The sequence below is a fragment of the Patiria miniata genome, unplaced genomic scaffold (genome assembly GCF_015706575.1).
Source record: "Patiria miniata isolate m_02_andy unplaced genomic scaffold, ASM1570657v1 HiC_scaffold_29, whole genome shotgun sequence".
NCBI lineage: Eukaryota > Metazoa > Echinodermata > Asteroidea > Valvatida > Asterinidae > Patiria > Patiria miniata.
This window is the reverse complement of record NW_024037068.1, coordinates 27724365-27747704: the sequence shown is the minus strand read 5'-3', so window position 1 is coordinate 27747704 and position 23340 is coordinate 27724365. Positions and strand designations below refer to the sequence as shown.

Below are 23340 nucleotides of genomic sequence, written 5' to 3'. Positions count from 1 at the left end.
TGTCAATACGACGATCGGAATTACTTGTTAAGTGATACCTTTCTGATATTGTTACCAACGGCGTAACTGGCCTTAAACTTCTACGGGGGCACACCTGGAGGTGCACCATTTTTTTCAAGAGGGGGAACTGAAGGCAACCAGTTTTGTGCAATTCAAGAATTTAAATGGGGGCAGGGGAACTTCACTGGGGCACTTGCCTAGCTGCCCCCCATCCCCAACGTTAGATCAATGTGCATGGATGTATAGAGAGCCATACATACACGTATATGCAAAATAATCAGTTGTACCGGTACCTGCACTTGGACTAACTACAAAGTATGGTGCTCTGCACAGATGAAGCGCACAAAACAAGTGTACACAACAAGTGTACACAATGTACATGTACACTTACAATGTACACCTGTCTATACATGGCTGCTTTTCATGTACTTTTTGAGATGTACCGGTTAACTGCATACATCACCATTTATTACATTTGAAAATGGAGTTATTGAAGGAAAGGCTTGGTAGCCAGGAAACTTGGTGGAAAGATCACCAAGGTCATAGAACACACAAAACAGGGGAATTACATACACAGGCAAAGAGCAGGAAATGCAACCAAAGTCCATATTTGTTGATGATTTGTCATACAATTAAATCAAATACCATTGAACTAATTTGGGCTTGGTCCATTAACAGCGGCCATCCCCAGACCCGGTCATTATCACGCAATGAAGACCGGTTCTTCACACTATTATTCCCTAAATATTGTGCAAGTTGAACCCCCCTCCTTCTGACAAATGCTGTGCACATGTGTACATGTACCCATGTCTGAAATGGGCCTATTTATTTTGCACTCTGATCTCAGTTCATTGTGTCGTAGTGCACGTTCACATTGATACAACTTGTGTCTGTCTAAACGTACAATATGCGTGCACATGCATGTGTGTGTATGCTACATTTATGTAAATGTATACAGTATATAAACTATGCATACTCGCATTTTGTGAGGAATTGATTAGGAATGGCGCGCTGTATGAAACATTAATGATGTGTATGCACGTATGTGAGTCATGAGCATGTGAATTCTCTGATTATCTTTCCACTGGAAATAAACATGGATTTGTGCTACGTACAGTACGTACAGAGTGTACATGTTAATGTGGGTTTGTAAATGAACACAACCATTTGCGTTCACGTACCGGTACATAATAAGCAAGCTTGGCAATATACAAGAAAATTAACGCTTTGTTCCTAAATACATACATGTACATGTACAGTGTATCTGCAAAGGCAATTTCTGTTTTTTTGTACATGACTTGATAGAGTACATGTACATGTATACTGTAATTCAAAGAAATCTTTTAGGTTTTGGAATAATTCAGGCTACATGTACCGGTACATACCATACCTGTACATGTAACAGTGTGAAGATCCGCGGTCTTCATAATGCATGATAATGACCGGGTTTGGGGATGGCCACTGTTAATGGACCAAGCTGAAATAAGTAACCTTTTTAACGAAATTAACAGTTACAATGCTCATTTTTAATGGATTTTCAATAATTCAGGCCAAGGATTTTAGTTTATAATTTAAATTACGGTAGGCTCTTTTCAGCATGCGAATTTGAGGTACATGTACATGTACCTGAATGTTGTTTACATGCAGTTGTCTACAGGGGAAAAGATGGGGGGGGGAGACTGGCGTGAGCTTTAACATGATTTTGAATTATTCTGCAAAGTTTGACATTTTATTACACATATTAATCTCCATGTGTCAAGTCTGAAAAGAATACTGACGCAATGTGTGCATGTAAGTTTGTCCGAAGCCCAATACTTAAAGTATAAGAGAGAAGTTTACTCGCCTCCGAGACGATGTTTGCTCCTGAAAGGATCCGAGATCCGTGGAAAAATGTGGAGGGTGTCTTCCGCCGGGTCGGACACTTCGGGTCGTCCTGATTCTCCCGTACGGACCGGCCATCCGTTTCGTCGATTTTTCGTGACTTCGTTTTGCACAGGAATTTGCCGTCGTGTGCGCTTTCACGTTGACTGCCTGGCCGCCCCCGTGCTGGCTTTTCTGCGAGTCTAGACTGTGCGAGGTCAGCGAGGTCAGCGAGGTCAACGTAGGGGTTCCGTTTACGTGTTATACTCGGCCGTTCTGCAAAAGCGTTCACCAAACAGTTGTATGGGGTGACCTTGGTAAAATATTTTTTGTCCATGGTGCGTGGCCACGAAGTGTCCCTACTCTTTAGCTTTGCTTGCCGCCGCCCCTGCGCTGAGTGCAACGAATACTCAGAATGACTAAACATAAGTATGCCTTGCGCGGTCTGACCTACACATTAGTATGCCTTGCGCGATCTGCCCAATCGAAAGTCTACACTGCGTAGTATTTCCGGGCTATGCGTAAAACCGTCGATGGCAACACGTACTGCAGCCTGCTCCACACCCTGGAAAAGAGGTTGAGTCTACGGTGCTCGCTATTTGAAGCACAAGCATGTGACGAGAGTGCTCTGTCGCTTCCATCGTGTGTGTGTACAGCTCCATGCTTCCACCAATAGCTTTGTGAGTTCGCTGCCCGCCACGTATAATTCAGTGTCGGGCTATAATTTCGGGGGCCTGTTTGGCATGCTTCAAATATCGCGATCTTAAACACAGTCACAATAAAATTGACGAAAAAGTGTCCGACCCGGCGGAAGACACCCTCCACATTTTTCCACGGACGTGGAGCCATTTTGGCGTCGGTGGGAGACCGCGGTCTCACCGGATCCTTTCAGGACTGAGCAAACATTTCTCGGAGGCCGAGTAAAACTTGCTAGATGGTTGAACCAACTTGAAAAAAAGTTGATTCGACTTTTTCCTCGCAGACGGTCTCGCAAATTGTAAGAAGTTCAAGTTTACGTTTGTTGAAGAGTCCAATACTGAAACTTAATTACCTTCCTCCATGATTCAGACCGTTTGTAATTTTATGGTAACACTCAACCAATTCATTTCAAATGACACCTTCACGTTTTATTGCATTATGATTTATTGTCAAAACTGTACAATCAGCCTTCGCCTGTGTACTCAGTAACCTTTTCACTACGTTTTCCAAATGCGACTGCCCAAAACTCAAAACTTTACAAGATGATCTTTTGCTCAAATTGGTTTTAGTGGTCAAAAATTGCCTCAGATCACACCACAGAAATTTCTTTTCTATCTTTGCATGTCTCCCCAACCATGCCCCAACTATATCCCCCATTTACATTTAACTCCCCACATTTTCATCTTCAACACTACGCCCTACCCGATCTATGATCGGGTAAATCAGCTTGTTTAAGTATATTGGGCTTCAGACAAACTTACAAATGTACATGCACACATAACGTCTATTCTTTTCAGACTTGACACATGGAGATCAATATGTATAGAACAATTTTGGCAAAGAGTACATGACCTCCAGGAATGGCAGCATTGTGCCAGCTCAAAACAACCAGTCCATTATGGCAGCTCTGAACAATAGCTGGCTGACACAATGCTACAGCCATAACGGGATAACTGGGAGTGTTAAAGACTCTATAGACTCTAAAAAAAAACAAGTCAGGTGTGTTTACAAACACAAATGCCCCGCAACGCTGACAGTTCCCATGACATAACACCACTCTTTTAACATCAACTTACATGTACCTTAGTCACATGGAACATTCATTGACAGCATCAGTGTCTTCTGTAGGTTTTATATGAATTAATCCCTAATCCCTATAATCTCAGAATAAATACATGATTTCTATTGTTTAAGCCACTGTGAACTTGACCCTTGACCTTTTGGCCCCAAATTCAATAGGCTTCTTAGGATTACCAAGAACAATCCACAAACCAAATTTGAAGTTCACATGTTAAGTATTTCTCAAGTTATCGCGCTGACAATATTTCTATTGTTTTAGCCACTGTGAACTTGACCTTTGGCCTTTTGGCCCAAAATGCAAAAGGCTTCTTAGGATTACCAAGAAAAATCCACAAACCAAATTTGAAGTTCACATGTAAAGTATTTCTCAAGTTATCGCGCTGACAAGATTTCTATTGTTTTAGCCACTGTGAACTTGACCCTTGACCTTTTGGCCCCAAATGCAATAGGCTTCTTAGGATTGCCAAGAACAATCCACAAACCAAATTTGAAGTTCACATGTTAATTATGTCTCAAGTTATCGCGCTGACAAGATTTCTATTGTTTTAGCCACTGTGAACTTGACCTTAGGCCTTTTGGCCCCAAATGCAAAAGGCTTCTTAGGATTGCCAAAAACAATCCACAAACCAAATTTGAAGTTCACATGTAAAGTATTTCTCAAGTTATCACGCTGACATGATTTCTATTGTTTTAGCCACTGTGAACTTGACCTTTGGCCTTTTGGCCCCAAATGCAAAAGGCTTCTTAGGATTACCAAGAACAATCCACAAACCAGATTTGAAGTTCATATGTTAAGTATTTCTCGAGTTATCGCGCTGACAAGATTTCTATTGTTTTAGCCACTGTGAACTTGACCTTTGGCCTTTTGGCCCCAAATGCAAAAGGCTTCTTAGGATTACCAAGAAAAATCCACAAACCAAATTTGAAGTTCATATGTTAAGTATTTCTCAACTTATCGCGCTGACAAGATTTGTCCGGACACACACACCCACCCACCCACCCACCCACACAGACTTGTTTCACATACCTAGTGTGGACTTTCCTTTCTTTTCGTGTAGTTAAGGAACACCAGTGGAAAAACTCATTTTTCTCAAACTGTGAAAACTCTTACAACCCAATTTTTTTTCAATGATTCCCTTTAGTGTTTCTCTTCATTCTGCTACGATAAACCTATCCCAAAAATGCCTCTAAACCTGTTTTCCAGAAATGGGGAAACACTGTGTGGACGTGGGCAAGTCCACACTTCGTCGCTGCTACCTACATTATGTGGACGTCTTTTGTTCGGAAGTCCACACTGCGTATGTAAGACAAGCTCACCCACACACACACACACCCACCCACCCACCCACCCACCCACCCACGGAAGGACGAGGCGGAAACAGTATGCCCCTTCGGCTTCGCCGCGGGGCACAAAAAACACACACACACATGTACCCTACTCAAACGGTTACACCTCTATGTTCCGACACCCCTATGTTACATGTACATGTATTCCTATTCCTAACCCTAACCCTAAGCGGGAGTAACACAATCTAGGTTGTCGGAACAGGGGTGTCGGAACATAGAGCAGTCACCACTTACATGTAAACTACCAGTGCCTGTGGCACTTTTATTCCTCTTTATGATTTTATCGTTTGTTCTGACAACTCCCTCATGTATGTGGTTCATTCATTAGAGCAGCACAGTTTTTTTTCAATGAAAGATGATGTCTCAAAACCGCCAAACTCACTGGTTTGACTGGAATCCTGCTGCTGCACAATTTTAACATGTTTTTAGATGGGGTTATGGTCGAGAATAAGCTTTATGTGGCCTCTCTGGACTCCCATATATTTGCACTAAGTTTAGTCGGGGCACCATTTGCAGTCATCAGCACACATTTGAAGCAAAAAAATCAGGTAAAAAAAAAAAAAAGTCGCGTCGCCGCACCACTTTTTGGGCAAGCTCCATACCAGAAACCAGAGACTTTTTTGGGGGCCTAATACATGTAAGTGCAGTTAACTAATGAGCATGGATTTATGCACAGACTTGTTTCAGAGTTAAATACAATGTTTTACATCAAATAAAACTTTTTGTGAGTCGATTTACAAAAAAAAATCACAATTCCTGTGCATATCAAACAAGCAAAAATCCAAATTACACTTTAAATATTTGAGAGAAAAATTTGATTTCAATATCAAAATTTTACAGCCTGGGTGAGATTTGAGTAAAATGAAAAGGGCTGCAAAGGGACTCGGCGCAACTACGGTAGGGGTCTAGGGTATGTACTTGCAAAGTATTTTTTTTGCCTAAAGACAGCCCTTAAAATGGCCATTTCTTTTGTTTAAATACCAAACTTTTTAGGTAAAAACACCATTACTGTAAAGATTCATAAATTCTTTGTCTCAAAAGCGATTCTATTGAAATTCTTGAAATATGGCAAAATCCAGACAAAACAATCCTGGAATCTGGAAAAAAAAAGGCCTTTAAAAGACCTTCCCCCGATTGTGGGAATTGTTTTGTAGTGTAAACACTCCATTTTAATAGATCAGGAGAAACTAGGTGTTTATATTTTTCTTCAAGCAGAAACGAAAACTAACTTGTCTAAAATTAGACAATTTTTGTATTGTAAGTTTGCCTTTTATGCCAGTAAACAATTTTACAACTGATGACCCTTACAGCACTGAACCAAATACATGATGAAAGAAAGAAAAGCATGGGCGTGAACTTTGGTTGAAGCACTGATTACATTTACATATTGTGGCAGTCGTGCCGACAGCAACCCCGAGTCGTCCTCGGCCGACGTCAGCGAGCGGTCAATTCTGAGAAGGCCAAGGGAGCAGTCCCGTTTTGGGGCAGTCTACCGCCAGGCGCAGCAGGGGAACAACTTTATTCGCGGGCGGTTCTTACGCCAGCAGCACTCGCACCAACACACACGGGAACAGGGCAGGGGAAGGAAAACAGGGCACCTCTAAATCAAACACGGGACTCTTCTCTTTAGGTTGACATTCCTTTATTATAATCTACTCAGACAGACTGCAAATCATCTCTAGACCTTGACAGGTGTTGGTCACCTTCCCAGGTGCCTCCCCTAAACAGGTGCGGGTTTCCTAAACAGGTGCCAGTTCCCTGTACAGGTTATAAATCTTCCCCACTAAGTTAACGTCCACCCACCACTACGGCCTCGCTACTTATTCCGGTGGACGGAGTTCCTCCCCTCTTCAACTGACCGAACAAACCCCCGCTAATTATTCCAGTAAGAGCCTCACTTACGGACACAGCTGCCTACTACCACTAATCTGCACGGGCGAGGGACTGAATAAACGCGCTCAGCAACTGCGACGCACTACTGGTCACCCGTGTCTCACTACTCTGGTACGGGACTGGAACGGAACTGCCCCGCTGAACGCGCGCTCGCACTTTTATACCCACGCGGCAAATAGACTGGCGCCGCGGCGCATTACGCGCATCAGCCTTGGCTGACGTCTAGGTCATTGTCTACTTTACAGCTACAATAGCCCCTGGCTACCACCAAACTGCTATTGCGCCACAATATTTTTCAAGAGAAAAATAGTGGGAGAAAGGCAATGACATTACAATGCAAATTCAGCGTATGACAAGTAAGAGACGAGTGAACATGGTGAATTTCAAAAGCTTTTCCAAGTTAAGCCCAGTCATGTACCAATTATCCCTAAAGGAAAAACATATTTCGAGACTCGATTAATCATCTAGCACGAAACCCAAAATCAATATTCTTAATTTCAGTTTTCAATGATCATCAATATTTCTGTTTATGCATGCATCAATGTGTTATATACATATGTACCGGTACACTGCACATCACTATGAAATTTGCATGCAAAATATAGAGTGTACTACATGTAGGAGCAAGGAAATGATTGCATGCGATTACATGTGGGGCATGGAGTGGTAGCTTGATCTTGTGGGGGTCAAGTGTAAAAATAAGGAAGAAGTACAAAGCAAATTGTACATGTAAGTTATTAACCAAAGCAGTGAATTATGAGGCAGCCACGAGCATTACTGTGTGACATTTGGCTGGCTTCTTTTGCTATATATAGCAAACTTAGCAAAAAGCATTTTCTGATTTTTTTTTTCACAAGTTGTGGTGGAAGGTTTGGTGGAATACCATGGAAACAGGTACTTCATACAAATTTCATGGGTACCATTAAATTATCACTTTCTATTTTAACCCATTAACACAGGTCTTTACTGCATTTTGTTACACCGTAGTTAATTCGTTTTATTAAGTGCACCTAATACTCGTAGTTGCCAAATTGTGCAATGGAGAGACTAATGGGTTGAGACTGTTTTTTGTAACGGCTGCAACAATTTGAAAAAGTATCAGGTACATTTACATGTTTTGTTATCAAAGATGAATATCTTGGGTTCTGAGAAACTCAGAAATGAAATGTCAAACATGTTTGAAACATCACTGTCATTCTTTAAAGCAACAGGACTATATGGGCACAATACATGTACCGGTACATCCAACGATTACATGAAGCTTGCTTAAAACATGTAGCCTACTTTTATATAAACGTTTTTATCACACCATCACATGTATTCCATTGTAGATGTACATGTAGTGTGAATGAGTTACCATACATGCCATAGCTACATGTACATTATTTGTATGTTCAAATAGTGCATGCGTGAACATCCACAAGTTCTCATTTTTTTATCATTTTTTTCATTTTTTTCCCCTGGATGATTCATTAGTCAACACAACGTCTTTGATCAGTTTTAAGCAGCAACTCCAATAAATCCCCACACACCCCCGCACAAGCCTGGCTATTATACTCGTCAAAGAGTCCAGCCAGTAGGCCTATAAGAAGCAGAAGCAGAAGCGGCTTTAAATAGGAAGCGTAAATAGCAATAATCCCGTTACCGGTACATACCGTTATTTCGTTTTACCGTTTTGGATTTCCTCAAAAACAAAAACAGTAAACGAACCATTGACTGTTTTGTCATTTTACAGGTTTGTAAAACGATCAAACGGTATTGCAGGGAATGTACAAAAATGTACATCATTGTTTTTGGCTGTAATTTTCAGAAATGAACTATTTGAGGGATTTATGTAATAGATCAAATATTGTTACGCTGACATGTTGGAAGTTGTGTGTTCAAAAATGCTGGAAAAAAAACAAAAAAAAAACAAAAACGTTCAAGCAGTCTGGTTCCCCGACTCCACTAAAGATAAAATGGATCAATTTATAGATGCCGGAAAATTGTAAGGTAAGGGAACCAGTCTAGCTGGCCTGCACCTGTTCGTGAACATGTAACCAATAACAAACACAATTTGGACTGGAAAAAAATGGTAAATTTGGAGCAGTAGTGAAAAAATAGTCAGGTTTTCCCAACGGTGGTCGGGAATATCATAAAATATCATTTTCTTGAAAATGACTTCACACCAGGTGCCATAATTTTACAAGATGCTTGAGACTGTCATTTACCAACATCCTAGTAAGGTATTTCGTAAAAACTTGGTAGTTTTATTTTTCGATGTTTGCAAATGTACCGGTATATTCTCTTTAAGTGACAAAAAACAATTACCTTTTTGTTGTTTGTATAAATTGTAAAAAGCGATAAATGGTTAGTTGTAGTATATCTTTAGAGTGTTGTTTTACAAAAACATGAAAATGACAGAACGGTCAATAGTCTTGTCAAATATTTTTTTGATTCAGGTTCGGCAATGAAGCAATGCACCTTGGAATGTTAATGTGTCCTGGCCTTGGGATCGAGTCATTGCCTGGGACCCAAATTGCCCTCCTTACACTGATTACGTCGTTCTCACGACAGATTTTGTGAATATTAGCTATTGAAGAGCCGCGCCGAACACTGATTTCCTTCAAAATATCTGCAACTTCTTCATACGTCTTACTATCCTTTATCCATTGGGAAATTTTCTCCTCGAAATTTTCCAGCGCCATTTTTGCTTGCAACTCTTCAAGCCCCACCTGAATCACAGTAGATGGGGGTCAGGGTCACACCAGGAATCACACCACACATGAATTATGCCCAGGTAACACTTCTTCGTGTACGGCATGGTCCCCCTCCACCCCCTTGCCCACCGCCACAAAATGCACTACGGACTGTTAACTATTCATGACACTGAAATAAAAAAAACAGTCTGTACTCCATACTCACCGTTTCGCTGTTTTTCAAAGTTATTTGTGTAAAACTGTAAAACAAAAACATTGGTCGTTATGCTGTAATAAAATTTACTAAACTGATAAAACGGAATATCCGTGTTTATCTTAATACAGTTTGACCGTTTTACAAAACTGAAAAACGACATATTGGTGGTATTGCGCATGCTCATGCATAGATAATAAGGAGAGGGACCGGTCAAGTGAGAGGGTTTAACCAATAAAAGGGGAAAAGAGTCTACAAGTCTGATTTTCATATGACACCGGTAAAGATTTCTTTTGTTGAATACTGTTGGCCCCTTTATATGTCTTTGAGAGGGAGGGGGAATTCATCATGTTGTCCCTTAACCGTCAACAATTAATTCTTTTAAAATTTTAATATAAGAGGTATTCATACGTACATTATGTGGGGGTTGCCACTACCATGACTACCCAACTACCGACCACATGCATCTACATAAAATTTGTTTATTATTGCCATGTGAATCTAAAATCACGTAAATCAATTTGTTTTAAGTGATGAAATAATATACTTTTTTATAGCAGCTTACTGGCAAAGACCATCCATGTCTACCGGTAGTTTAATGCACATGTACAGGGTACATGCACTGCACTGCACACGTAACATTGAGAGCTGACATAAAAGTGACTGAATGTGAATCATGACTCTGTGAAGCCACAGGGTACTCACAAGTTTTTCATTACGTTTTATGATGTACATGTACATGACTTGTACATTATTTTAGATCTATATTTTGTCTTGCCTGTTCTAAATGATTTAAACTTAATTGGGACAAATTGAAGACCAGATGTGGAAGGGCAGGAAAAGTAGTCAATATGATTGCATACATTGTAGTCTGCAATGGGCAATGTCTTTACGATGTTCATACATGTAGCCACCCAAACCTTTAAAAGGGGGCTTTTGTTACGGAGTTGGTGGGTATCGGGCCTATTATAATTGAATATTTAACAGTAACAAGGTGTGACTTAATAAACTTCAAACTATTAAAGCTGTATATACAATGTAAATTATCCACGAATGTGCCTGTAAATTATCCACGAATGTGCCTGTAAATAAACATTGGTTACAAGTTGCCAAAAAAAACCCAGGCAGACAGGTATTCAAGATGAACTGGCATGATTATTCAGGGAAAAAAATTACATGCAAATACATAAGGCCAAAAAAAAAGTCTCCGGTTTCTGGTATGCGCGCGGGTCGCCGTAGCCATGCGCGTCGGCAAAATGAGAAAGTTTTTTTTTTATGAAAGATGATGTCTCAAAACCGCCAAACTCACTGGTTTGACTGGAATCCTGCTGCTGCACAATTTTAACGTGTTTTTACATGTAGATTGGGTTATGGTCGAGAATAACAGTGGCCTCTCTGGACTCCCATATAATTGCACTAAGTTTAGTCGGGCACCATTTGCAGTCATCAGCCGACATTTGAAGCAAAAAAATTGGGTAAAAAAAAAAACAGCCGCGTCGCCGCACCACTTTTTGGGCAAGCTTCATACCAGAAACCGGAGACTTTTTTTTTTGGCCTAAGGGTCATTCCATGTCAGACCAACGCACTTTTTTACCTCATGTCTTCTGATTTTGATAAAAATTGCTGTGCTTGTAGGTCCTGATGAGCAATGAATGCACACCAATTTTTAGCCCGATCCGACCTACCATGTGGTCAGGGCAGAAACCACAAAAACCAGACATTTTTGGAGTAAAATACCACCCTTTTGGTAGAAATATGTCAAAATTATGTCAATTTTCATCGAATATATGCGAATTTGGTATTAAAATAATAAGAATTGCATGCTCAAATCAACTCTTTTTTTCAAAATTAAATTTTGTGAAAAGGAGGTCACGTGACCTTTAATATATTATCGTGACCTTTGACCCAATTTATGTACTAATGTATCATTCCGAAAATCAACGAAATGAAAATGAATTGATAGAGCATGTCTTCCTCTATCAGAATCTACTAAAAATCAATTGGGGTCTTCAAAATTTACAACTTTATGACTATAGACTTTACATTAGAAATCCACCCACACAACTTACTATTCTGTTTCTAAAGCTACTTAAATTAATCTTGGTTTGCGAATGTCTCATGTTTAGGGCTGATGAGGTCTAACCAGACTCCAAATATAAATTATCAGCAGTGGCGCATCCAGGAATTGGCTGGGGGGGGGGGCTCATAGCTTTTTGTTGTCAAATTTCTGTAGAAGATTGAAAAAAAATCAAACAAACAATTGAAAACCTTGGAGGGGGTGGGTTCTATCCCATCGACCCCCCTCCCCACTCCCCCCCCCCCCCCCCCGGTGCGAATGATAATTAGTTATCCCACAAGCGCGCTTGGAATATTGGAATATGAAACAATGCAATACTGCTGTGACCCATATGCCGCCCGACGCACTACAATATTCCGTGTTCTACGAGCCATAACGAATTTATCTTCAAGCAAACTTGACGTCGAATGCGTACATTGTACGTGGTGAGGGATGTAGGTGTATAGTGTATCGGACCGTTCAGCAGCAAATAAAAAGAACACATACATTCGATATCTGGGGTGCAATATAGCTGTGCAATATTATATCAAATCACACTGTTGTTGCTATAGATGGACTAATCAGGGTCTAGGATTCAAGTTTGCTTGAAGATAATACTCAATATCGCAATAAAAGTTACTTTACTCATTCATCACTGTGCTTCTTGAAATTTAATGAGTCTCAAAGACTTGGCAATTTTTTCCTTCGAGACAGATTTCACCGGGATGTGTGTCCGCTGTACTGGGTCCGGGTAGAAAGCATAGAGCTGTTGCGTACCCTAAACAGTAACTGCTAATGACAATCGACTCTCAAGCATTCGACGTCAAGTTTGCTTGAAGATAAATTCGTTAGCCCACTTGCGCTTGTGGAACACGGAATAATGTGGATTGGGATAACTAATTATCAATGGCACGGGGTGGGGGGGGGGCCCTCAGGGAGCTGGAACCCACCCCCCCCCCCCCCCCTCCAAGGTTGCCAATTTGTTTGTTTGATTTTTGGTTTTTTTTTTTTCAATCTTCTACAGAAATTTGAAAACAAACAATTTAGGACCCCCCCCCCCCCCCCCCCCCCCCCCCCCCCCACACACACAAAGCAAAATCCTGGGTGCGCCACTGCTGATAATTTATAATATGAGTCTGGTAAGACCTCATCAGCCCTTAACATGAGAAATTCCCAAACCAAGATTAATTTAAGTAGCTTTAGAAACAGAATAGTAAGTTGTGTGGGTGGATTTCTAATGTAAAGTCTATAAATTGACCCATTTGTAACCTACCAACTACACAAAAATAGTCATAAAGTTGTAAATTTTGAAGACCCCAATTGATTTTTAGTAGATTCTGATAGCGGAAGACATGTTCTATCAAGTCATTTTAATTTCGTTGATTTTCGGAATGATACATTAGTACATAAATTGGGTCAAAGGTCACGATAACATATTAAAGGTCACGTGACCTCCTTTTCATAAACTATAATTTTGACAAAAGGGTTCATTTGAGCATGCAATTCTTATTATTTTGATACCAAATTCGTATATATTCGATGAAAATTGACATGGTTTTGACATATTTCTAACAAAAGGGTGGTATTTTACTCTAAAAATGTCCATTTTTCATGGTTTCTGCCCTGACCACATGGTAGGTCGGATCAGGCTAAAAATTGGTGTGCATTCATTGCTCATCAGGACCTACAAGCACAGCAATTTAATCAAAATCGGAAGACATGAGGTAAAAAAGTGCGTTGGTCTGACATGGAATGACCCCTAATTAACATAACAACAGTCATACTGACTGTGTGCAGCAGACATACTGAGTTTGTGCAGAAATCATTAACTTAGAACTATTTACAGGTATGTCAAAATATCATTTCCCTGGTACTAAGTTAGTTGATACCTGGTATGTCCGTGTATTATGAATATGTATGTACATGTATGCAATTTGAGTCACATGATAGTCTGCTCCAGACAAGAAACACAATAAAGGGGCCACTTTGCATCTGTCACGTTAGCAGTTTTTCCCAATGGCTGTTACATTTTGCTTACAGTACCTGAAACCAGCCAAAAGTTTTTGAAATATGATTAGACATGTACCGGGTAGGCTTATAATGCATGTGTCGAATTATTTCTTCTTCTTTTTATTTTTAAAATCACCCTCAAATTTCTGTGGACGGAAAAAGTTACCTAAGTTTTCAATCCACTTTTCAATGGAAAATGTAAAAAAAAGCGATATATAAATAATCAACTCAAATTATCTTTTCGCAAAGGGCTGCATGTCTATTCATCATGTGTTGAAATTCTTCTTTGATGGTTTCAGGCATTTAACAAAAAAAATCACAACCTTTGGAAAAACTGCTAACGTGACGGTAAATAAGTGGCACTCTTTACTGTGTTTCTTTTCTCCAGTTGGCGGTCTCTGTTAAATCCAATATGCTGATCTTTCTGGACAAATTCTGTGGATAATCACAGCCTCACAGGCTTATTTATCTGCGGGCTGATTTTAAATGAAGGGTACATGTACCAAAATGCATTATCTGGTATGTTTTAGTTGTGGTTTTGGGCAAGGAGACAAAATGAAGGGGGTGGGGGACTTGGTTTAGCCACTGTTTTTAAGTCAAGACTAGCTAGATCTAAGAAATCACTTACCTTTTGTTTCACACAAAGGTTTCTCAAATCCCGTAGGGCACTCGCATGTAGCTGTTATCCCATCACTCATAACTGAACAAGTTCCGCCATTATAACAAGGATTTGGATCACATGGATCTGGGAAGATTAAAAATTTACGAAATAAACATTCAAAACAAATCATAAGACTGTTTCATATTAAACAGGGATGGGGTGGGGCAAAGTTTTTGTTCCTATTTTTTAAAATAAATACCCACTGTACACACTGCAAAGACTAAATTCCACGTGTTGTTGTTGTTGAACCTTAGAGAAAAGAGCATAACCAAAAGAAAAGGGCAACAGGAGGCATATATGATGTACATGTAAGTACCCGTATTGAGGTGGGGATTGGGCTGGGGTTGGTGGAGTACCAGGGTGGAAAAAAGGACACAAGGTTAAGCAGTCAACATTGCTATGGGAAAGCTCCAAGTACGGGTACCTATTTCGGAAACTACTTAAGTGCCAGAATATTATCTACACGTACCAACGATGAGTGTTACACTGATCATGACTCCTGGATCATCCTCATAGTTGACAGCTTTACACTTCAATTCCTGACCACCGTACTCTCGCTTCGGTTCCAAAGTCACATTACTTGAACTGGTTGTAAGACTGTCTGCGCCAACATCATGTACAGGATTTGAGATTAATCCCGAGTCCACTGGATTACCATCAAGAGTCCACGTGAAAGTTGCTTCTGGGTTGATATTCTGTACTTGGCAAGTGAAGATGTGTTCTGAAACTTCACTGCTGAGTTTGACCACACTTCCATTGGTAAATGTGCCTCCACTTGCATTGAATAGTGTAACTAACGCGGCTGGGACTGTAGTGGAGATTTTTAAAAAAAAAAAAGCATAGCGTAAACTGGGGTGAAACGCCAATTGTTTAGGTTTTTGTTGAATATCTCAGTACTATTTGGAGACACTGCGAATGTGGTTTTATGCAATACATGTCTCCTCTATCAGGTGCAAATATAATATCATGGTCATTATATTGATAAGGGTAAATTTTTCCCCCTTTTAGGGAGGAAGTTTGGCAGGTTTTTTTTACCCGGGCCTTGGGGTAAAAACATCCCGCCCACATATATAAAAAAATATGGATAGATATACATGTGTACCACAGGTTTCCCTGTGGTATAGTCCTATTTTTGTGATTAATTTAATATTGAGGGATACTTCATCAGGTACAAATAATTTTTCAAACACAGCTGGTTAATTATAACTACAAACTTGATCATTTGAAACAGGTATTTTTATGTGGAAGGAAGTGGAACATTCACATACATAATTCGCCCATAACAAACTTGTAGGCTTACAAATGTATGTAAAATACCTGCCAATATTGAATAATCTATTGCAATCATGTTGAGCCAAAGCATTAGGCATACCATATGTTTCTAGCCTACTGTTGATAACCTAAGGCTTTATCAAAGGAGAACTTTTAAGAGACAGATTTCTTGTATTAGAGAAAAGAAACACATTCATGGAGAAAAGATTTGAGGATTTGCATGGTGGAGATAGGCCTACTAAAAAAAGAAGGGTTTGCGGAGACACCATGTGCGAATAATTTCTTAACTAGAGAATGGTTCTGAATTAGTCTTCAAGATAATCTACACCACACATCAAAACCAAACAGCTAACAAAAGCATTGCTGAAAGACTGGCATTTAATTTAGGAACACCCAAAATTATGCAATCTGTTTCCAAACGATGCCTATAAAACAGCCAGAAGTCTGAAAGGTTTACTTGTCAAATAAATGTTTATCGATAACTGGGAATTGAACTCACCACAAGGTTGACACAAAATTGTATTAGATGCACTTACATATGTACCAGTATCTATGCACTCTAACATTTGATACGACTTTAGCCGAATATTGGCTTACTACTGATCTAGTAAACTGGTCTAGTTGGGTCTTAGAACCATTTCTAGTCATTTTTACTTATTAAAAGTACACTGAATGGTTCTATTTTCTTCAGTTTTTTCCTAAACCTTGGTAAGTTGAAAGTGACCAGGTCAAGACAAGACAAAAGATGATATCTTTTTTATTTGAGAAAAAAAAATAACCTTTTTGTGTGTGATATACTGGTACATGTACCTGGGTTACTCCATGAAGTTGGAACAATAGCTGATAATGCTGAAATTACACTCTTTGTTATCAATTTGTAAAAAATTTAGTCTTTCAAATCCTTCAAAGTAACATTTTCCTCAAAGGATATGATGTAAATTTAAAAAATACAATCAAACTAGGACTGTATCTGCCCTCAAATAATTTTTATTGGGCAAAATGTGTGCAAAAACCACTAAAAATGTCAGTAAAAAGTGTGACATTTAAATTAACAGAAACATGTTTTTATTTTTGTTGTTTTGTTGCAAAAATGCCAACTGATCAATCCTAAGTAATTTACTATTAGATTAAAGTCATATTCACCCATATCTATGCATAAAATTGTACAAAAGCTGCTCATGTTGATATTACATGCATGTGAAAATTCTGTTACCTATGCTACATTTGGTGTACGCACTTTTTGTGTCCTGTAGCATAGGTACTAAGGCTTGCTATCTCCATACAGTACACTGTATCTGAAAGATTTTGATTTTAATATGTTCAACTCACTCCAAGTTGAGTTTTAAAAAAGTTGAATTCTCCAAACTTGCTGCTGTTTATAAGATGCAAGAAGAAAAAGTATCATTTTTTGAAATGGTGTCCATGTAGCATCGGTATTTTCAAACTAAAGAAACCCCTCAAGCTTAAATACCTCCACACATACTGACACATCTTAACCTTTGGTAAATAGTAACTGGATTGATATTCAAAATAAAACATGCTTTGCAAAATTGTTCTTCAGCAATGAAGATCTATGTTCCAAAATATAGCGTGGTGTCCACATGTACATGTAGCATACATGTAGGTAGAAAATGTAGCATAGGTAAGAGAGTATTCCTTTAGTTGTGAAGCTATGATTGTAGACAAATTATTTTTTTAATGTTAGAACCAAGAGAGTGGTTAATTACAATAAATTAATAACAATCAGATACAGATGAACTCTATTTTACATAAGGGTTTGCTCCTCTAAAGTGAAAATTTATAAATAGGACACGATGTCCATGTAGCATACTGTAGGTATTGTTCCACACTCTATAATTCATGCATACATCCAAATTATGTATCCAAAATTCAGCTTCTGTATTCGGTTTGCATGTCCACTGCCATAAAACATGATTTAGCCATTTTTTTGCTTAATTTTCAGTTAATTACTGGATGAATTGTGCTGTTTTCTACCTATGCTACAGGACACGGTGTCCATGTAGCATAGCTAAAATTGACACATTGTCTGATTGTCAGCCATATTTCTCAGCACGACGAGCAAAGGCATACATTTTGAACATCATTTTAGAAAAGTGGTTCACTGACTGTGTCATTTAAGTCAAACTTTTACTCATAAATGCTATTTTAGATCTCTTCCAGCTGATTTGGTTACTTTCTCCAAACAAGCACAATTTTGTCAAAATTACACAAAAAGCCTCAATTTACAATGGGTTGTATCAACTTTTTTTTAGCATCTGCTGAACCATTTGTTTTTTCCTTTGATTATACCCTAAAAGTTAATCTTAAACAACAAGAAAATTGACAAATAACCTAACCCATTAAAAAATGTTCAGAGCAATTGTTTAGATTTGGTGTCCATGTAGCATCGGTATTTTGAATTTCACATCATGAATAAAAAGATCAACCACAAATTCAGTTTTATGTTTTGGGGAAAAAACATACTACATTGTATTTCCTAAAAATATAGTAGTTGAGCTATCAAAAACAATATTCAGATCAACATTTGGGAACTTTGACCCAATGTCACACTTTTTGCCCGAACTTCATGGAGTAACCCACCTACATTTTTGCATGTAACGTGGATCAGACACACTGCAAGGAAAGCGGTGCTTAGGAACATTCGATTTCTAATAGGCACTTCCATTGACATTATTAAGCCATTTTACATTGTTATCAAGCAAAAATATACATTATTAGTTATCTTGCGAGCGCAAGTGGAACACGGAATAATGTAGTGCGTCTGTGTCCCACATACCACGAGGCCGAAGGCCGAGTGGTATGTGGGACACAGACGCACTACATTTTCCGTGTTCCACGAGCGCGAGCGCGATAACAAATTTATCTTCAAGCAAACTTGACGCACAGTAAAGTTGGAACACGCATGCTGTGTAACCTACCGTACGCACAACTTTTGAATTCACAGTGAATTGTGCAGCACTAATCGCGTCACGTAGGCTTAGAATAGCACAATAAGCGGAGTGCGGTATGAACCGTGGCCGTGCGGTATGGTTATATGTAGCACGGGTTGTTGCCATGGATCGACCAATCAGAATCGAGGATTCAAGTTTGCTTGAAGATAAGTAACAATATTCACACTGGCTTCAAATTAATAATGTGATTAGGGTTACGTACACATGTATGTACGAACAGGGACAAACATTTTGTGACAAATGTCCAGTCTGTTCGTACGTATAAATCCTGATTATAAAATATCAATTCATAAATACCTCAGACAGTTTAGCTATTCCTATTGGTCGAGAGCCCGTCACGTGGCCGGTCTTAAACGGATGATAAAGACATGGCTAGCTGGTCTTAAACACTTTTCCAGTGTCACAATAAAATGTGGACTCCTAAAAATCCAGTGCCTCTTACCGTTTCATTGGTTGAACGTTCATAATCCTCACGTAGGCATGCGCAACACTACAAGCGAGTCAGAATTTTATTGTTCTAAATTCAAAATGCAACGCCCCAGGTGCGTTCTGCGTGACATCGCGCAGAACATGTTACGCGCGCGTCAATCTCCATAAAAGGGTTGTTTACATCTTACTCGCCAGCTGAACACTCCATTATTTTGCTAGAGGGATGTTTCAAAAAGCATGAAGTGAACTTCATTTGAAGTGAACTTCAAGCATTTTTCGAACGAATTATTTGATATTTTTTTACGGATAAGGTATTTATGAATGGGAATAAATATGTGCTCGGTCGGTATTTATCACTCTGTTTAATACCGTTTAGAGTCTGGGTGCTGATAATTACCCGAGCCGGAGGCGAGGGTAATTATCAGCACCCAGACTCTAAGCGGTATTAAACGAGTGATAAAAACCTCCGGAGCACACATTTATTCCCTTAATAATTCTTCACACTGACTCCGAGTTTTCTAGGTTTAAACCAATAGCATTCCTCCAGGCAGTTGTAATAGATCATGGCGAAAGGCCACATCTTGACCTCTAGATTGTGACAAATCAGCGGGCGCTTTCTACAAATGTGTATACATGTATACCCTAGACACAGCACCAAAAAAGGCTGTGGTCACGCACTCTGTATTATGTTACACAATACGTGCCTGGCTGTTGTTGTATAATTACAAAACACTGCATTCTAATTGACCAATCACACGTTTAGTCCTGATCTGGGAATAAAATGACGTCATGATTTAGTAAAGTCGACTCCCATTTGCTGAGGCGCAAATCGCATAAATCTGCATGCTTTGACATACATCAGATGTTATACAGGAGACTTGGTTCCGTGGATAGCGGGTGATACTCAGACTATCCTCCAGGGTACATTTACATCTTAAAATAAGTCAACAATAGGGGATCATTAAATTGTATGCTTACTTTGTGACTTTATCTAAAATGTCTGTCCTTCGTTACGTACGCGTAACACTTTTTAAAACAATATTTAAAACTATAGGCCCATTTTCTAAAATGCAAAACCAGTTATATCATTTGCAGGTGAGGATATTCATTGAAGAGCCCTTGCAATGTTTACAGCAAGATAATTGAAGAGACCAAAATCGTAGTTTTATCATTAAAACTTTATACACATACACATGTACGGTAGGTCTTCTCAAATGTCACACTTTTCACGCATTCATTATTTACATGTCATGCATGTAGAAAGTGGTTGGGAAGCACACAAATAAACCAACTTACCAACAACTAGCAAAGAGGAAGTGTTTTGCTTGTTTGGTGTTTGTGAACCAGAGACATATGTCACTCTACACCCGTAAGTTCCTTGGTCTCTAGGGAACTCCAAAGATGACAGAACAAGCTCACTGTTGCTACTGGTCCTTGTAGCACTGCAGCGACCAGCAGGGGTGTTGCAAAAATCATAGTAAGTTGGAGTTGTTGTTTTAAAGAAGTCTGCTATCAGTGTAGATCCAAATGTCCACTCCAGAGTCAAAAACGAAAATGTGGGGTCATCAATCCCGAAGTCGCATCTCAATGTTGCTAAGTCAGTATTGGGGTTGCTGTAAACACTGGACTGCATATTCACTGTGACTGTTTGACCTCTTAAACCTGAAGAACAGCAAATAAAGCCACAATTTTCATGGATGGCTCACTCCATTTGTCCATCACTGCATGTATTATTAAATTATGTACATGTACATTGTACACACTGTGGGTGACATTTTGATTTAAAGGGACACTGCGTCCTGGAATGAGCCCAACTGGGCTACAAAATGTACTTTGAACGAAATGCTGTTAGTTGGTTAGAACATATTAGGCAAAAATTAAAAAAAAACAGTTTTGCTTCCGATCCTTTGGAGGTGTCTGCGTGTAGTCAAGCGTAAAAGGTAGATATTTATGGTTTTTGATGTTTTTTCCTCATTTTTCCCATTAAAAAATTAGGGTAGGGGCCGTCAGAATAAGGTACGGTACCTGGTAGGTACATGTACATGTAGGGAAACCGGAAGCAGAAATATTTGTGTTTTGGCCTTATCTACACATCTGTCCTTAGACGTTTTTTTTTTGTTCTTGTGTTATCAGAGCTGCCAATATTTGCATCTTGCAATCAGGGAGATTTCAGGGAGATTTTGTACAACAATCAGGGAGATATTTATAATTATATTCAATATACATGTAATAGGGAAAAAAGTTTCCATAATCAGGGAGATTTTCAAATTTGTTCATCAGAACATGAAAAGATTAGTTTATTTTCAGGGAACTTTCTGCAGAATCATTATCAGGGAGAGTTGGCAGCTCTGTGTTACACATGCGAGAAAAACTTTCGAGATTCACTTTTGTGACCACAAAAAGTTTAGCTGTTCATGCTAGTTGTGCACAATTTGTACTGGTAGTGTTCACCTTTTGTTGACGTGTAAGAAATTACATTTGTGCATTGGTGCATGCTGTGTGTAATTTTATATGACAATACACTAACGTATATGTATGTATCGCACATTGACAACAAGAAAACTTCAAAGAAAAACGTCTGCGTACTCTGTCGTGCCTGATGTAGGCCTATGAACAACCAGGTTTTCCATTGGTCTTTTCTTGGGGCAATAGTAAGACATTGGATTGGTTTCCTTTCAACCAGATGTTGGAAAAAGGAAAAGTGTGGGGGGAGTGGGTCTAAACAATCCAAAACAATACAATTTGGTGGATTTCAGGACACAGTACTACCCCTTTAATTTCAAATGAGCCCCACTCCAAATTTAATCAGTCTTAGCCTGAATTCACAAACTGTTTCCATGTACATACTGGTACATATCTTCAAAGATGAAAATCACAGTCTAACAAATTAGTCAAAGTTCTCCCAACATGGGCAATACCGGTACAGTATTGAGGATGTATGATGTAACGCATACTATATGTACTCACCAAACAAAAAAGCAGATACGATGACAATTTGAAAAACTGCAAACTCTGCCATTTTTCCTTCCTTGCCCTGTGAAATTTAAACATAATAAATTGGCCAATACATACATTGTACAATGCACGTGTACATCATTACATACCGGTACCACACACATGTACATTCTTGTTCCGTAACTGTAGGGATTACACGTGTTGTTCCATGGTATTATTGGGACCCAAGACACTATGGGGACGGCAGAAAGTCCCCATACCGGTACATGTAACTCAGTCCTACATCTTATTCTCTAACATTGAAACACTACAATAACCATCACCCCATTCATGCCACTGCGGTGACGGCCCTACCACGCGCATGTGTGTAAACACCTTCAACCATGGACCCTCTATTGTCCCTCTTTTGTTTGTACCAATTTTTTTTAAGAAGACCTCCCAAATGTACATGTATGTTTTGTACACGATCGTCAATGGTGGACCTTCGGTCAATTGTGGACCCTATTGTCTGTCCTCTATTGTTAAACGTCCACCGGAAATTTGGATATTTGTGTACATGCGCAGGGAGTCACCCCTATTGTGCCTCTTAAATACTTTAGAAGACAGGTCTCCAATATGTTGTACAGGTACATAGTAGTACACACGCCTCGGAAAGAATACAACCTCATTCCCCAGGGGTACAATCTTGCTCACCATGTTGGTTTCAATCATGCCCGGCACAATTAATCTCAACCCCTTAAATTGTTCAATTTTAATGTGCCATTATTAGGGAGATTTTAATTAGGACTGTGCCCTCTTGTGTGTGCTCTTCACTCGCGTCCGGGTACTTCAGAGAGCTAAAAAGATTTTGGAATGACAGGCAACAACTGCAAATGGTGCACTTTGCCAAAGTTGACGCATGCTCAATAGATGATTAAAGCTCTAGTCTGGTTCCCTTTTGACTACAATGTATTTGAGGGTGGGCTGGGAAACAGTCTGGTAAATATCAGGGACATCATAGGGTACCAAGTGTGACGTCATTTAGAACCAGAAAGTGTAGTGAAAATGAATGGAGTAAGCGTGCGTGTTGGTTTACGGGACGAATCACGCGCCAATGTCTTTTACACACATTTTGTGCGCGTGCTGTATTCACTCCGGTACTCTACATTGTACATGTACCGGTGCATACATATACATATACATGTATGCTGTTTCAAAACCGCCAGAATTCATCG

The 23340-nt window shown here is 39.3% G+C and overlaps 1 protein-coding gene across 3 annotated transcripts in view; it reads right to left on the bottom strand.

The window, feature by feature from the left end:
• LOC119735502 (mucin-2-like) overlaps nt 1-23340 on the bottom strand; it is a 60107-nt gene that overhangs the window by 15295 nt on the left and 21472 nt on the right. For all 3 annotated transcript variants that reach the window (XM_038209210.1, XM_038209211.1, XM_038209212.1), the window contains exons 3-6: nt 22139-22205; nt 20468-20833; nt 14968-15306; nt 14466-14582 (exon numbers count right to left, since the gene is read on the bottom strand). In XM_038209210.1, the coding sequence (XP_038065138.1) occupies nt 14466-14582; nt 14968-15306; nt 20468-20833; nt 22139-22190 (874 nt within the window). In that variant the 5' untranslated portion in view covers nt 22191-22205. The remainder of the gene's footprint in view (nt 1-14465; nt 14583-14967; nt 15307-20467; nt 20834-22138; nt 22206-23340) is intronic.